General features: G+C 35.6%; 1 protein-coding gene, 7 non-coding genes and 1 pseudogene across 8 annotated transcripts; 1 reads left to right on the top strand and 8 right to left on the bottom strand.

Annotated features, from left to right (window-relative positions):
* Positions 1 to 474: 474 nt before the first annotated feature.
* Positions 475 to 3,861, top strand: LOC125814903 (pyruvate dehydrogenase (acetyl-transferring) kinase, mitochondrial). The gene is made up of 6 exons (XM_049494351.1): positions 475 to 836; positions 908 to 1,166; positions 1,264 to 1,444; positions 1,677 to 1,824; positions 1,915 to 2,137; positions 3,756 to 3,861. Exons 1-6 carry the CDS (start codon positions 588 to 590, stop codon positions 3,812 to 3,814), a joined length of 1,119 nt encoding a protein of 372 aa, XP_049350308.1. The 5' UTR covers positions 475 to 587; the 3' UTR covers positions 3,815 to 3,861.
* Positions 3,862 to 4,571: 710 nt separating this feature from the next.
* Positions 4,572 to 4,687, bottom strand: LOC125814938 (U5 spliceosomal RNA). The gene has a single exon (XR_007442146.1). It is a non-coding gene; the product is annotated as a U5 spliceosomal RNA (small nuclear RNA).
* Positions 4,688 to 5,407: 720 nt separating this feature from the next.
* Positions 5,408 to 5,537, bottom strand: LOC125814929 (U1 spliceosomal RNA; annotated as a pseudogene).
* Positions 5,538 to 6,081: 544 nt separating this feature from the next.
* Positions 6,082 to 6,194, bottom strand: LOC125814936 (U5 spliceosomal RNA). The gene has a single exon (XR_007442144.1). It is a non-coding gene; the product is annotated as a U5 spliceosomal RNA (small nuclear RNA).
* Positions 6,195 to 8,120: 1,926 nt separating this feature from the next.
* On the bottom strand, positions 8,121 to 8,236 carry LOC125814939 (U5 spliceosomal RNA). Its single transcript, XR_007442147.1, has one exon. It is a non-coding gene; the product is annotated as a U5 spliceosomal RNA (small nuclear RNA).
* Positions 8,237 to 8,884: 648 nt separating this feature from the next.
* Positions 8,885 to 9,044, bottom strand: LOC125814925 (U1 spliceosomal RNA). Its single transcript, XR_007442136.1, has one exon. It is a non-coding gene; the product is annotated as a U1 spliceosomal RNA (small nuclear RNA).
* An 829-nt stretch (positions 9,045 to 9,873) lies between these two features.
* LOC125814935 (U5 spliceosomal RNA) lies at positions 9,874 to 9,991 on the bottom strand. The gene has a single exon (XR_007442143.1). It is a non-coding gene; the product is annotated as a U5 spliceosomal RNA (small nuclear RNA).
* Positions 9,992 to 11,946: 1,955 nt separating this feature from the next.
* LOC125814942 (U1 spliceosomal RNA) lies at positions 11,947 to 12,107 on the bottom strand. The gene has a single exon (XR_007442150.1). It is a non-coding gene; the product is annotated as a U1 spliceosomal RNA (small nuclear RNA).
* An 829-nt stretch (positions 12,108 to 12,936) lies between these two features.
* On the bottom strand, positions 12,937 to 13,054 carry LOC125814934 (U5 spliceosomal RNA). Its single transcript, XR_007442142.1, has one exon. It is a non-coding gene; the product is annotated as a U5 spliceosomal RNA (small nuclear RNA).
* Between the last annotated feature and the right edge of the window lie 57 nt (positions 13,055 to 13,111).

The raw sequence follows: 13,111 nt of genomic DNA, 5'->3' as shown, positions 1-13,111 counted from the left end.
AAAACATACGAGTCTCATTGTGTTGTTGGTACAACCAAAATGGTCCACCCGCGATAAATGGACAACTATTATTGAACGGGGAAAGTATTTATCATAACTTTAATTTAGAACTATAAGATTGAAAATTCTTTTTTATTTTTTTAAACATGGCAAAATAGGTCGTTTCGTTTAAAACGAGGGAGTATATTTTGAATTGTTTGTGGAGTATATGTCATCCACGTGTGTTGTAATTTTGGGTAATTTATGTGAAAATGGAAGGAGAGAAGGGGAATAGGAACTAAGGGAATGGTCTGAGTAGCGAGTGTGAGTCAGCCATACCCATCCCTTTTTAGGCTAAATATTAGGCAACAGCCGCCCGAGCAAGAGAGTAAGAGAGTTTTTGTTTTCTCCTTATCTGAATTTTGAATTTTGATGATGGATCGGTACCTCTTTCTCTCTGTTGCTGTTGTGGGCACAAGTGGTAAGTAAGTGGTGGTGGTGAGTGAGTGTGTCAGAAGATGGATGAATGGATAAAAAGGGTGAAACTTGCCTCGTAGATACCGCTTCTTCCATTTTCAATAGATTATTGTTAAGATCTCAAGTCATATATGGCCGCAAAGAAACTATACGAGTCGTTTTCTAAGGAATTGATTGAGGAAGTACATCGATGGGGTTCCATGAAGCAGACTGGTGTGAGTCTCAAGTACATGATGGAGTTCGGTTCCAAACCCACTCCCCGCAATTTGCTTATTTCATCTCAATTCCTTCACAAGGAACTCCCTATGCGTATTGCTCGCAGGGTTATTGACCTACAAACTCTTCCTTATGGTTTATCTCACAAGCCTGCTGTTCTAAAGGTACTCACTCACTCATCTACTACTCATGCTCTTTTATTTCATTTGTTCTAAAACCTTTCTTTCTTAATTAGGTCCGGGATTGGTATTTGGATTCTTTCCGTGACCTTAGATCGTTTCCAGATATAAAAGATGAGAATGACGAGTTGGAATTCACAAAAATGATTAATTTGGTTAAAGTACGACACAACAATGTTGTACCTATGATGGCTTTGGGAGTTCAACAACTAAAAAAGGATCTACACCCTAAGATTGATTATAAGGATTTGGATGAGATACACCAGTTTCTTGATCGATTTTACATGTCTAGAATTGGCATCCGCATGCTTATCGGTTTCACTCTTATCTTCTCTTTTCTTTACTAGTACTATTTTATTTTATCTATACATATTGTGGCATTTCTTACTTCTTGCATTCCTGATAAACACAGGGCAGCATGTAGCCCTACACGATCCTAATCCACCTCCTGATTGTGTGGGCTATATACATACAAAAATGTCCCCCTTGGAGGTTGCACGCAATGCTACCGAGGATGCCCGTTCTATTTGCTTGCGTGAATATGGCAGTGCACCTAAGGTCAACATTTATGGGGACCCAAACTTTACATTCCCGTACGTCATTTACTCCTAATTCATTGTCATTATCCAGTAAACTAGATATATCTTGTCCACCATTTTTGTTCCATGGTATTCTTTGCTGCCTCTGTCTTTCTCTTATTACGTTACTCCCAAAATTTATTGATGTAAATGTTCTAAACATAACTTTAGTTGTTGTGGAAAGTCTTGTTTCCCTTGCTTTATACCATACATTTATCCTTCTATTTTTTGGGGAATTCATGACCAGCTATGTGCCAACACATCTGCATTTGATGGTTTTTGAGTTGGTTAAGAACTCCTTGCGTGCTGTGGAAGAGCGATTTGTGGACTCGGACAAAGTTGCCCCTCCTGTTAGAATAATAGTTGCTGATGGTCTAGAGGATGTTACTATCAAGGCATGATCCCTTCTCAAAGTGTCCTATCTAAGGATTGTATTATTATATTTCCTACCCATCCTTATCAAGTTTGGTTTATGTGCTCTGTAGATTTCAGATGAAGGGGGTGGTATACCAAGAAGTGGTCTGCCCAAAATATTTACTTATCTCTACAGTACTGCCCGGAATCCATTGGATGAGCATTCAGACCTTGATACAATTGATTTGGCTACTGTGTCTACGTTAGCTGGTTATGGATATGGACTTCCAATAAGTCGTTTATATGCTCGCTACTTTGGAGGGGATTTGCAAATTATCTCCATGGAAGGCTATGGTATGTTACAGTACCTCTCGCCCTTGTTTGCATGAATTTTATCCTCTAGATTACTAGACTGGAATATATTTTTTGGTAGATGTTTTTCTGGTTAGTTGTGTTATCATATTTGCTAATCCAGGCCCTAGAAATATCATGTTACTAACAAAAGAATTGGTCGCTTGGCTAGGTGCGCGCCTATACAAATTTCAGATGTGTATTACCTCACATAGATATAAAAAATCTGGTACTATAATTCAAAGGCTGAATAATCTAATACACACCTCTATTTGTACCAATTTGACATCCTGCCACTCTGCTCCACAGAGTTTCATCCAAACACCTATGGTTGTTGAAACACACTAATTTAAACCCTTCTGAGCATTGATTAAGCATATGTGGCAACTTGACGGCTGTGTTGGATAAAATGTGTATAACACACATGTAGCGAGCATCAATACCAAACTTAGAAATAAGAAATGAATAAAATGAGAACCAAAAAAAGGACATAAAAAAATGGAAAATCAAAACTTTTACTTCCGACCCTTCCCTAATAGGCGTCCACAACAAAGAACATCCAAAATGGTGAGGGCAAATCTAAAGAATCAAATTTGACAACTTCAATATTCAAATCTAAAGCATAAAGTAAACAATATCTTATCAAATTTGATAAGAAAGTCATTTCTTAACTAAAACAGGAGAAGAAAATCCATACCTAGCTACAGAAATCGCATAAAATGAAGACTAACAAGAGATAATGAAGAAACTTTGCAGAGGGTCGAAACGGCATAACCAAAGGAAAGCCACAAAAGAAGATAGGAAAAGAGAAATCCACCTAGCTAATACAACCAAACTCCATAAATATGTGCATTATTCTTTTGATTTTATCTCCCATTTAGAACAGTTACTGTAGCAAAAAGACAAAAAACTTTTCTTTTAATGTTTTTGTGTGATGGTGGTGGGTAAAAGAGGGAAAGATGGGAACCAGCCAAGAGGGGATGAAGGTTTGGGAATTTTGTTTTCTTCTTTTTACTTTTGAAAAAAAGGGATGGATTTGGATATTTTTATATCAAATATAATTTTTATAAAAACAAATGATTATAGGCGTTAATTTATCAGAGGTGGATGTGATGTGTCCTTTATATCAAGGCGAGTGAGCAACACAAAAGGTCAGAAGCATTTTAAAGACTTTGACAGAGTTCAGGTGTGGCAGGAACCCGTGAAATAGTGATTATGACTTTATTTAAATCCTGGAAATATCTTCTGCTGGTTGTGAATTAAGATCTCACTGTGTTGATGTGATGAACACATTCTTTAAGCCCTTGCATTAGAGTTGTTAAAATTGGACTAAATATTTAGGACAAGTGTTTGTGAAGGTTGTAAGAAGCTGTTGTGTGTGCATCTCCAGCATCCGATTTTGGAGGGGTAATGATGCACGATCTGAAATTATGTGGATAATGAGTCCACCCTAAAAACTTTTATCTTGTAGATAGAAGAAGTAAAATATATATGAATGACAGAAGATTATGACTACATGGAGTAGGATTTAAATAGTTTTTTTATGGCAATGGTACGCTTAAGCACTACATTGAATAACAAGATATACTTTAGTTGGCTTCAATTGTTGATGTCTTTACAGGTACTGATGCTTATCTGCATTTATCGCGGTTGGGAGATTCGCAAGAGCCATTACCTTGATATTTGATGGTGGGAGAGAAAAACTCCTCTGTAGATATTTCAAATTCAAGAAAACATTATTACTGCTATTATTGCCAAGTTACTTAAACTTTTCGATGGAAATCATTCTGTTGAGACGCATTTTATTTGTTTAATTTTCTTTGTTTCATACTGTGATGACGGATCCAACTTATCCGAAGGATAGGCTTATTGTAGATCTTATCTACAAATCAGATCTCTTGTTAAAACAGCTAGTTGATTGTTGTTGAACAAAACCAGATAAGTCGAAAAAAGTAAAGAGAAAAATGTTCAAAGGAAACCGAACGCACTTGCATAAAACGATACTATGATGTGCACTGGGAAATCTGATATTCACCCTTTTTCGTTTTTTTTTCCTTGTTATTACTGTGGTGTCTTGACACATTTGTGTGCACTTCAACTAATTCTATGCCCGGGCAAAGTCAATGTGTAGCTTTCTGGTTCAGCCAAGTGCAATAGCTTTGGTCTAAATTCTCTCTGTGTTCAAATAATAATTGAGAATCCTGTTTGCATTTTTTTTGTTTCACAACTAGAATTTCCTCCTCTATATCATTTCCCTCTTGACAATATTCCTCAACCCTTGACCAGAAGATGTTCAATAATATCGAATGGTTAAAGAACTCTGAGTCAATTTTTATCTACCCTTCACCAAGAGTGTCACTATATTATAATATCAGAATATAAACATATGTTACTATGAATAAGACACATAGAAAAGGTTAAAACTAGTATTGTTGGGGTCGTCTAAAGAAGAGAATCCCTCCATTTTTGGAGTATGCCATTGATTGCAGCGCGCACACTGTATTCTTTAGTAAAAGGCGAAAGAATAGTTCACTTTGTGCTCACTGCGTGGCTGCGTGAGTTTTATTGCCTATGTGTGCTGCATATTTATACTGGGACAAAGTTTGTTTAAGTCGTTGTTTATAGATGTGGTACTCACCTCACTCACTCCTTTATAATGTTGCTCTCTGCTTCTCTTTCAGTAACTTTATGATTGAAAATCTAACATGTTTTTCAAATAGAAACTACTTAAGCTGTCCTATTTTATACTTTCACGATCAACTAATTTAAGATATGATTTCGCTTTGGTATCTTTGTGATTATAAGGAGATATATTTTCACAAAATGATATGGATAAAATGTCGCGAACTTAGCATCTTGAGTAGCTGAACTCGAAAGCAAGTTGTGTTTTTTAAAAAGTTTATAGTAAAGGACCTAATAGGCAGAAGCAGAAAACAAAGCAGTTTTCTGTTGTTTACTTTAAGTTGGCCTTATAATCTATGTTGCTCGAACTCTTTTATATGCTTGTACATGTTTGAGTAGCTAGACGTCATGCATCACACATGTTTAGAAGATCTTAGAGCTTCCGTCTAGTTTGGATCTTCAGAGCTTGACGTGCCCACCCGAAGGAACTGATTTCGACATCACTCATGACGGCCCTAATAATTAAAAGAAAGGACCTCTCGAAAATGAAGAAACTGAAGGTGTGCCCCAGAGTGCTTTTGGCAGTGGGCACTGTTTTGATAAGAACACAAAGTAAATACAAAACAAGAAAATTTTGCTTGAAGAATTGAGTAGGAGCCACATGAACTAGGCCCCTACTGCGACAAATTATGACATAGGCTCGACCACTTGGGCTGACCTTTGGCGGGCACCCCTCCATTGTGCAATGGAGGTCACCAAATGTAAAAGTCCTTGGGAATATAAAATTTCCAACAGTATCAGTGGCGGAGCTACCTTTATAATAATGGCTTTGTCAAGAGTCAATAGTTTTGGCTCAAACTCTATTATATCGAGTTACAAGCAAATATGAAACTCTATTGATCAAATCGTTACAATAATGGCTTTGTCAAGATTCAGTAGTTTTGGCTCAAACTTCTATTATATCAAGTTACAAGCAAATATGAAACTCTATTGATCAAACTCGATAATTCCGCAGCTCGGGAAGAAAAATCAATTATTCAAGTAGATAGAAGGAAGATGTTGTTGAAGGGTTAGAGTGGCATTTGAATGAAAGCTCATTTTGTGTCTTAGCTGGCATCCTACATGTATTATGTCATCTGTCTACTTACTCAACTTTATGCAAGTTTAAATGCATACTAAAGAAACATAAATATCAACTAAAACCAAGTTAAAAGGCATATTCATGTATTGTCTTTCAATTTTCAAATAAAAAAGAATTTATTTACTACTCATAGTAATATTTGAATTTTAGGACAAGTATAAAACAAATTGAAACTAGAATTGTTGGGGAATAAGAGAACCCCTCCAAAAATTGGCGTATGCCACTAATTGCAGCACGCACATAGTATTCTTTAGTAAAAGGCGAAAGAATAGTTCGCTTTGTGCTCACTGTGTGACAGCGTGAGTTATCAAACTAAACTGTGCTGCATTTTTATATTGGGACAAAGTTTGTATATACTAGTTTTTTATCAATGTGGTACTCACCAGTGGCGTACCTAGAAATTTCATGAAGGGTGTCCAAGAATTATATAAGCAAAAAAAAAAATTGATAAATGGATGCACTAAAAAATTCAAAATCAAACTAGGTACTATTAATATTTTTTTATGAATAAATGTTCTAAAATTTTAAAAATCAAATCGCATGATATGTAACTTAATCATTTTTAAGTTTCAAACTTACACTAATCTCTAGTGACGACAAAAATATCGAGACACGAAAAATTGAAGTAGAAACAAATGAGGTCCTCTTTTGTTTGCTTTTAACAGTGTTGTACAAATATTAGAATTTTATTTCAAACTTTAATGAAAAGAAATAAAAAATCAAATTCATTGAAATTCAATTAGCTTTATTAGATTTTTAAGTTAAAGATTTATAAGAAATTTACTAACTCTTAGACAATTAATGGAATAATAAAATAGGAGCTCTTTAAAAATATGACTTTCTTTTAACAGCGTTATACAAATATTAAAATTTTATTTCATACTTTAATGAAAAGAAATAAAAAATCAACTTCATTGAAAATTCAATAAGCTTTATTAGATTTTAAAATTATAGATTTATAAGAAATTTACTAACTATTATCTTAGATAATTAAAGGAATAAGGAAATATGAGCTCTTTAAAAAATGACTATAAAAGATAAGTTGCTGCAGGGATTCGAACCTACGCGTCAAAGCTCAACAAGGGAGCCTCCAACCGCTGAGCCACAGCAGCTTATTATGACAATGGTGTCCAAAGTATTAAATTTAACCATTTTGAACAGGATTTTACTTAGGTGTACGGTATAATTTTTCGACGAATTGGACACCCTCAAGACACTGTAGCTCCGCCCCTGGTACTCACAAGTCAGTCCTTCAATATCTATAGAAACGACTTAAGAATTGTCCTTTAGACTTTCTCGTATGCTTAAACTATTAATAGTTGAATTTCGATTAGTGGTGGAGTCAGGATTTTCAAAATAGAAAGAAATATAAACATACGAAGCAACCAGGGAAGTTCAACGTCTATCATATAGTATTAAAGTAGGAGATATTTGGTAGATTGAAATCAAAGATTGATCTTCTCACCCGTTTCTAACAAGTTGGAAGATGTTCTCTTGATGGCGCGCACACTAAAAGAGAGTTTGTGTGGTCTATATTGTTAGTTTTAGACACCTGATTTATGCAAATGTCCATTTTTAGGCTATCATTTAGATTTTCACTCTTTTTTACAATTGTGCAAATGAAAATTACCCTTTCTGATAACGTTAAGACTTTGTTCTAATGTGTGCTCGTATATTGTTCAACCTATATTTCTGATAACGTTAAGACTTTGTTCTAATGTGTGCTGGTATATTGTTCAACCTTATAGACAAAACATAAGTTCGTTTTCACAAAAAAGGGATCTTGAAACCAAGGTGGAAGATTCACAAGTAAGAGTAGAAATAAAAAGTTAAATCATTTGCTACTCTAAAAAATTGTCTCAAAACGAAATAACGAGAGAAAATTAAGTAACCAAAAACAACAAAATTTGGATACGCCTCCCCCCCACACAAAAATTATGATGTAGGCTCGACCACTAGGCCATAGATGGACATCCACCCATCCAAAGTGCAATGGGGGTCAACAACGACAAATATATCTCAACCCCTGGAACCAACCTTTCAACAAATTATGATATAGGCTCATCCAAAGTGTAATGGAGGTCACCAACGACACTCGACCCTTTGGACCAACCATTCGACAAATTATGACTCAACCACTTAGACCAACCTTAGATGTACATCCACCCTTCTAAGTAAATATTGCAACTTGAACTTAATTAGCTCATACAAAATACTAAAAATCATAACTATAAGACACATGTGGAAATAAATTGAATTTGCATACTAATTTCCATGCGCACACAATATTCTTTAGTAAAAGGCAAAAGAATAATTCGCTATGTACTCATAGTGTGGCTGTGTGAGTTCTCCATCTTATTTGTGCTTCCATTTTATATTGGGACAAAGTTTGTATTTACTCATCATTTATCGATGTGGTACTCACCTCACTACTTTAAAATATTGCTCTCTACTTCTTTTTCACCAATCAGTCCTTTGTGATTTTGAGAAAATATATGCTCACAAGGTAATCGATGAAATGTGGCATAGGATTCTTTAGACTGAGTATCTTTGATAGCTGAATTCCTATACAAATTTGAAAAGGATTTTAGGTCAAGCCCCACACGATTGTCATGGAAACTTGAACTGGTAATGATATTGTTCTCTTTGGTATGATCTTTTCCAATATATACTCTTAACACTATGTGTGTTGTCATATTTATCAGAAGAATAAAATTTACTATCTCATCGTTTGAGCTGGTAAGATTGTTCATCTCCAGTCTTATCATTCACTTCATGTTATCATGTAAGTTATGGTGGGGAACTTCTCGCTCTATACATGTTCAAACTTTGGATAGTAAAGAGAATTGAACGTGGGCGTTGTATAAGTTTTGTGCATACAATTGCCACTATGTTGGTATTGGTTCTAAGGTGTTCAAATCTATATATAGGTCTGCCGCTAAGAGAATAAGTAAATCCCAAACAACAAAATTTTGCTTAAGAATTGGGTAGGGGCTGCGCGAACGCAGGCCCCACTGCAACAAATTATGACGTAGGCTAGACCACTTGGGCCGACCTTAGGTAAGCACCCATCCAAAGTGCAATGGAGGTCACAAACCTAGGCCATGGGTCTTATTGATCGGCCATTGACCCCGTCCAGGTAAGTATGTTTCTAGATGCTCCTTCCTATTCTTTTATACCCATCTTTATACTTGTTGTCCTTTGTGTCAACCGATGAGGGATATATTGCCCTTCATCTTCTTCTTTTTTCATTTATAGCAAACCAGATAGACAACAAACAAATCTTTACCATACTCATGGGCAAATTAAAATAAGATTAAAAAGCCCTTGTGAATTTCAGTATTGAGTAAACCATACCCTTCAGGGTGGCCCAGTAGTTTGGGCTTGGGACTTCCATGTTGGAGGTCTTAAGTTCGAAATTCCTTGCCAACGAAAGCAAGGGGTTTGCCTTCTGGGTCGAGCTCGTCGCACCGGTTTTACCTCTCCTGTGTGGTTTTAGTGACTGCGAGTTTCCCTTGTCATAACAAAAAGGTATTGACTAAATCATATAATCCAATTTTAGTGACAAAGTCAAGTGTCTAATTGTACTGAGATTAAAGGTGTTGCGTAGAAACTGATGTCAACAAAAATCTATGCTTACTGCAAAAGTTGCTCAACTTATATGTGTGTTCCATATGGACGAAACTATTTTTCATGAAAAACATTTTTCCTTCATACCGAACACTTCCATAATGTTATTCCTTTTTTTCGTCTTTTCATACAACCGATCTTGACGTCTTTTCAACCGTGATGTCTTTGGCCTATGTGCACTACGACTAATTCTATAAGGTGGACCAAATCGAAAGAGCCAAGCATAAACCAAGTCAGAAGAAGCAGTTTGCATTTTTTGGTAAGCAGCACAAATTTTGCTCATATAAAATACTATAAATTATATTATAAGACAAGTAAAAAAATTAATTGAAACTAGAATTGTTGGGGTACTCAAATAAGAGAACCCCCTCCAAAAATTGGCGTATGCCACTAATTGCATCTCGCACACGGTATTCTTTAGTAAAAGGCAAAAGAATAGTTCGCTTTGTGCTCACAGCGTGGCTGCGTGAGATGTACTGCTTATCTGTGCTTTAGTTTTATATTGGGACAAAGTTTGTATTTAATCGTTGTTTATGGATGTGGTATTCACTTCACTCACTCCTTTATAAAAAAATGTTCTCTGCTTCTTTTTCAGTAACTTTATGATTGAAAATCTAACAGGTTTTTCAAATAAAAACTACTTAGGCTGTCCTGTTTTATACTTTCTCGATCAATTAATTTAAGATATGATTTCGCTTTGGTATCTTTGTGATTATAAGGAGATATATTTTCACAAGATGATGGATAAAATGTTGCGAACTGAGCATCTTGAATAGCTGAACTCGAATGCAGGTTGTCTTTTTTAAAGTGTATAGTGAAGGACCTAATAGGTAGAAGCAGAAAACAAAGCAGTTTTCTGTTGTTTACTTAAAGTTGGCCTTATAATCTAGTTGCTCGTACTCTTTTGTATGCTAGTGTATGTTTGAGTAGCTAGCTAGATGTCATGCATCACGCATCTTTAGAAGATCTTAGAGCTTCCGTCTAGTTTGGATCTTTAGAGCTTGACGTGCCCACCCGAAGGAACCATCTTTATATCCAAATGAAACTGATTTTTACATCACTCATGACGGCCCTGATAATATAAAGAAAGGACTTCTCAAAAACGAAGAAACTGAAGGTGTGCCCCAGAGTGCTTCTGGCAGGGAGGAAATCATTCTATATGTTGTAAAAACTTAAAGATCAAGCATTCATCAGCTCACTGTTTGGCTACAAGAACACAAAGTAAATACAAAACAAGAAAAATTTGCTTAAGAATTGAGTACCACACGAACGTAGGCACCTATTATGACAAATTATGACATAGGCTTGACTAGGGGTGTTCATGGTTTGGATAAAAACCGATCCAAACCGAAAAACCAAATTAAACCGATTAAATGAACTGATTTAATTTTGGTTTTGGTTTGGTTTGGTTTGGTTTTAGATTGTTAAGAACCGATAGTATTTGGTTTGGTTATGGTTTTGTTCGAAAAAAATCGAAGAAATAACCGAACCGAACCGAACCAACAACTTATATACATAAATTTTATTATTATACATACATAATATATTATATTCATAAACAATTTTAAAGATTTTATATATGTTTCATTAAAATTTATTTATAATTTACTTATGAAAGAAAAAATGTCCAAGGTGAGAATATTTTTATTATTGGTTTCATGTATATGAGTGTCTATGAAAATTCTTTGTGGGACTGAAAATGTCATTTTCTCTTCCTTCTATGCCAAAATAGTGAATTTTGAAATTTTATTCAGTAAATTCAATGATCGAAAGTTCTGTAATGTCAGTCATTCTAACTATTTTTTCGTTTGAATGGATTGTTGTCACTTTTTTCACGTTTTTAGTGAATTGTTTCTTTTATTTTTATGTATGGTTAATAACCGAATAACCAAAATCGAAAACAACCAAACCGATAAATATATATTATATTTGGTTTGGTTTGGTTTTGATAATTTTAAAACCGATTAAATTGGTTTGGTTTTGGTTTTGACCAATAACCGACCCAAACCAACATGTGAACACCCCTAGGCTTGACCACTTGGGCTGACCTTTGGCGGGCACCCCTCCAAAGTGCAATGGAGGTCACCAAATATAAAAGTCCTTGGGAATATAAAACTTTCAACATAATCAGTGGCAGAGCTACCTTTATAATAACGGCTTTGTCAAGATTCGGTAGTTTTTGCTCAAACTCTATTATATCGAGTTTCAAGCAAATATGAAACTCTATTGATCAAACTCGTTAATTCCGCAGCTCAGGAAGAAAATTCAAGTAGAGATAGAAGGGAGATGTTGTTAAAGAGTCCGAGTGACATTTGAATGAAAGCTCGGTTTTATCAATCAGCCAAGTGATTGCTCACAGCCTCACACTATTGATTATTACAGATTCTACCAATTATAAGAAGATTTTGTTTAAGGATTGGTAGGGGCTGCGCGAACGCAGGCCCCCTCTGCAACAAATTATGACGTAGGCTAGACCACTTGGGCCGACCTTAGGTAAGCACCCATCCAAAGTGCAATGGAGGTCACAAACCTAGGCCATGGGTCTTATTGATCGGCCATTGACCCCGTCCAGGTAAGTATGTTTCTAGATGCTCCTTCCTATTCTTTTATACCCATCTTTATACTTGTTGTCCTTTGTGTCAACCGATGAGGGATATATTGCCCTTCATCTTCTTCTTTTTTCATTTATAGCAAACCAGATAGACAACAAACAAATCTTTACCATACTCATGGGCAAATTAAAATAAGATTAAAAAGCCCTTGTGAATTTCAGTATTGAGTAAACCATACCCTTCAGGGTGGCCCAGTAGTTTGGGCTTGGGACTTCCATGTTGGAGGTCTTAAGTTCGAAATTCCTTGCCAACGAAAGCAAGGGGTTTGCCTTCTGGGTCGAGCTCGTCGCACCGGTTTTACCTCTCCTGTGTGGTTTTAGTGACTGCGAGTTTCCCTTGTCATAACAAAAAGGTATTGACTAAATCATATAATCCAATTTTAGTGACAAAGTCAAGTGTCTAATTGTACTGAGATTAAAGGTGTTGCGTAGAAACTGATGTCAACAAAAATCTATGCTTACTGCAAAAGTTGCTCAACTTATATGTGTGTTCCATATGGACGAAACTATTTTTCATGAAAAACATTTTTCCTTCATACCGAACACTTCCATAATGTTATTCCTTTTTTTCGTCTTTTCATACAACCGATCTTGACGTCTTTTCAACCGTGATGTCTTTGGCCTATGTGCACTACGACTAATTCTATAAGGTGGACCAAATCGAAAGAGCCAAGCATAAACCAAGTCAGAAGAAGCAGTTTGCATTTTTTGGTAAGCAGCACAAATTTTGCTCATATAAAATACTATAAATTATATTATAAGACAAGTAAAAAAATTAATTGAAACTAGAATTGTTGGGGTACTCAAATAAGAGAACCCCCTCCAAAAATTGGCGTATGCCACTAATTGCATCTCGCACACGGTATTCTTTAGTAAAAGGCAAAAGAATAGTTCGCTTTGTGCTCACAGCGTGGCTGCGTGAGATGTACTGCTTATCTGTGCTTTAGTTTTATATTGGGACAAAGTTTGTATT

Source organism: Solanum verrucosum, unplaced genomic scaffold (genome assembly GCF_900185275.1).
Source record: "Solanum verrucosum unplaced genomic scaffold, falcon-dt-bn FXZP01000265.1, whole genome shotgun sequence".
Lineage (NCBI taxonomy): Eukaryota > Viridiplantae > Streptophyta > Magnoliopsida > Solanales > Solanaceae > Solanum > Solanum verrucosum.
This window is presented reverse-complemented; position numbering and strand designations above follow the sequence as displayed.

Coding starts and splice junctions, on each gene's coding strand:
- LOC125814903 (XM_049494351.1), top strand. CDS start 588: ATGGCCGCAAAGAAACTATACGAGTCGTTTTCTAAGGAATTGATTGAG. Junction 1,167..1,263: donor TGGCATCCGCATGCTTATCG/GTTTCACTCTTA, acceptor TGATAAACACAG/GGCAGCATGTAGCCCTACAC. Junction 2,138..3,755: donor TATCTCCATGGAAGGCTATG/GTATGTTACAGT, acceptor ATGTCTTTACAG/GTACTGATGCTTATCTGCAT.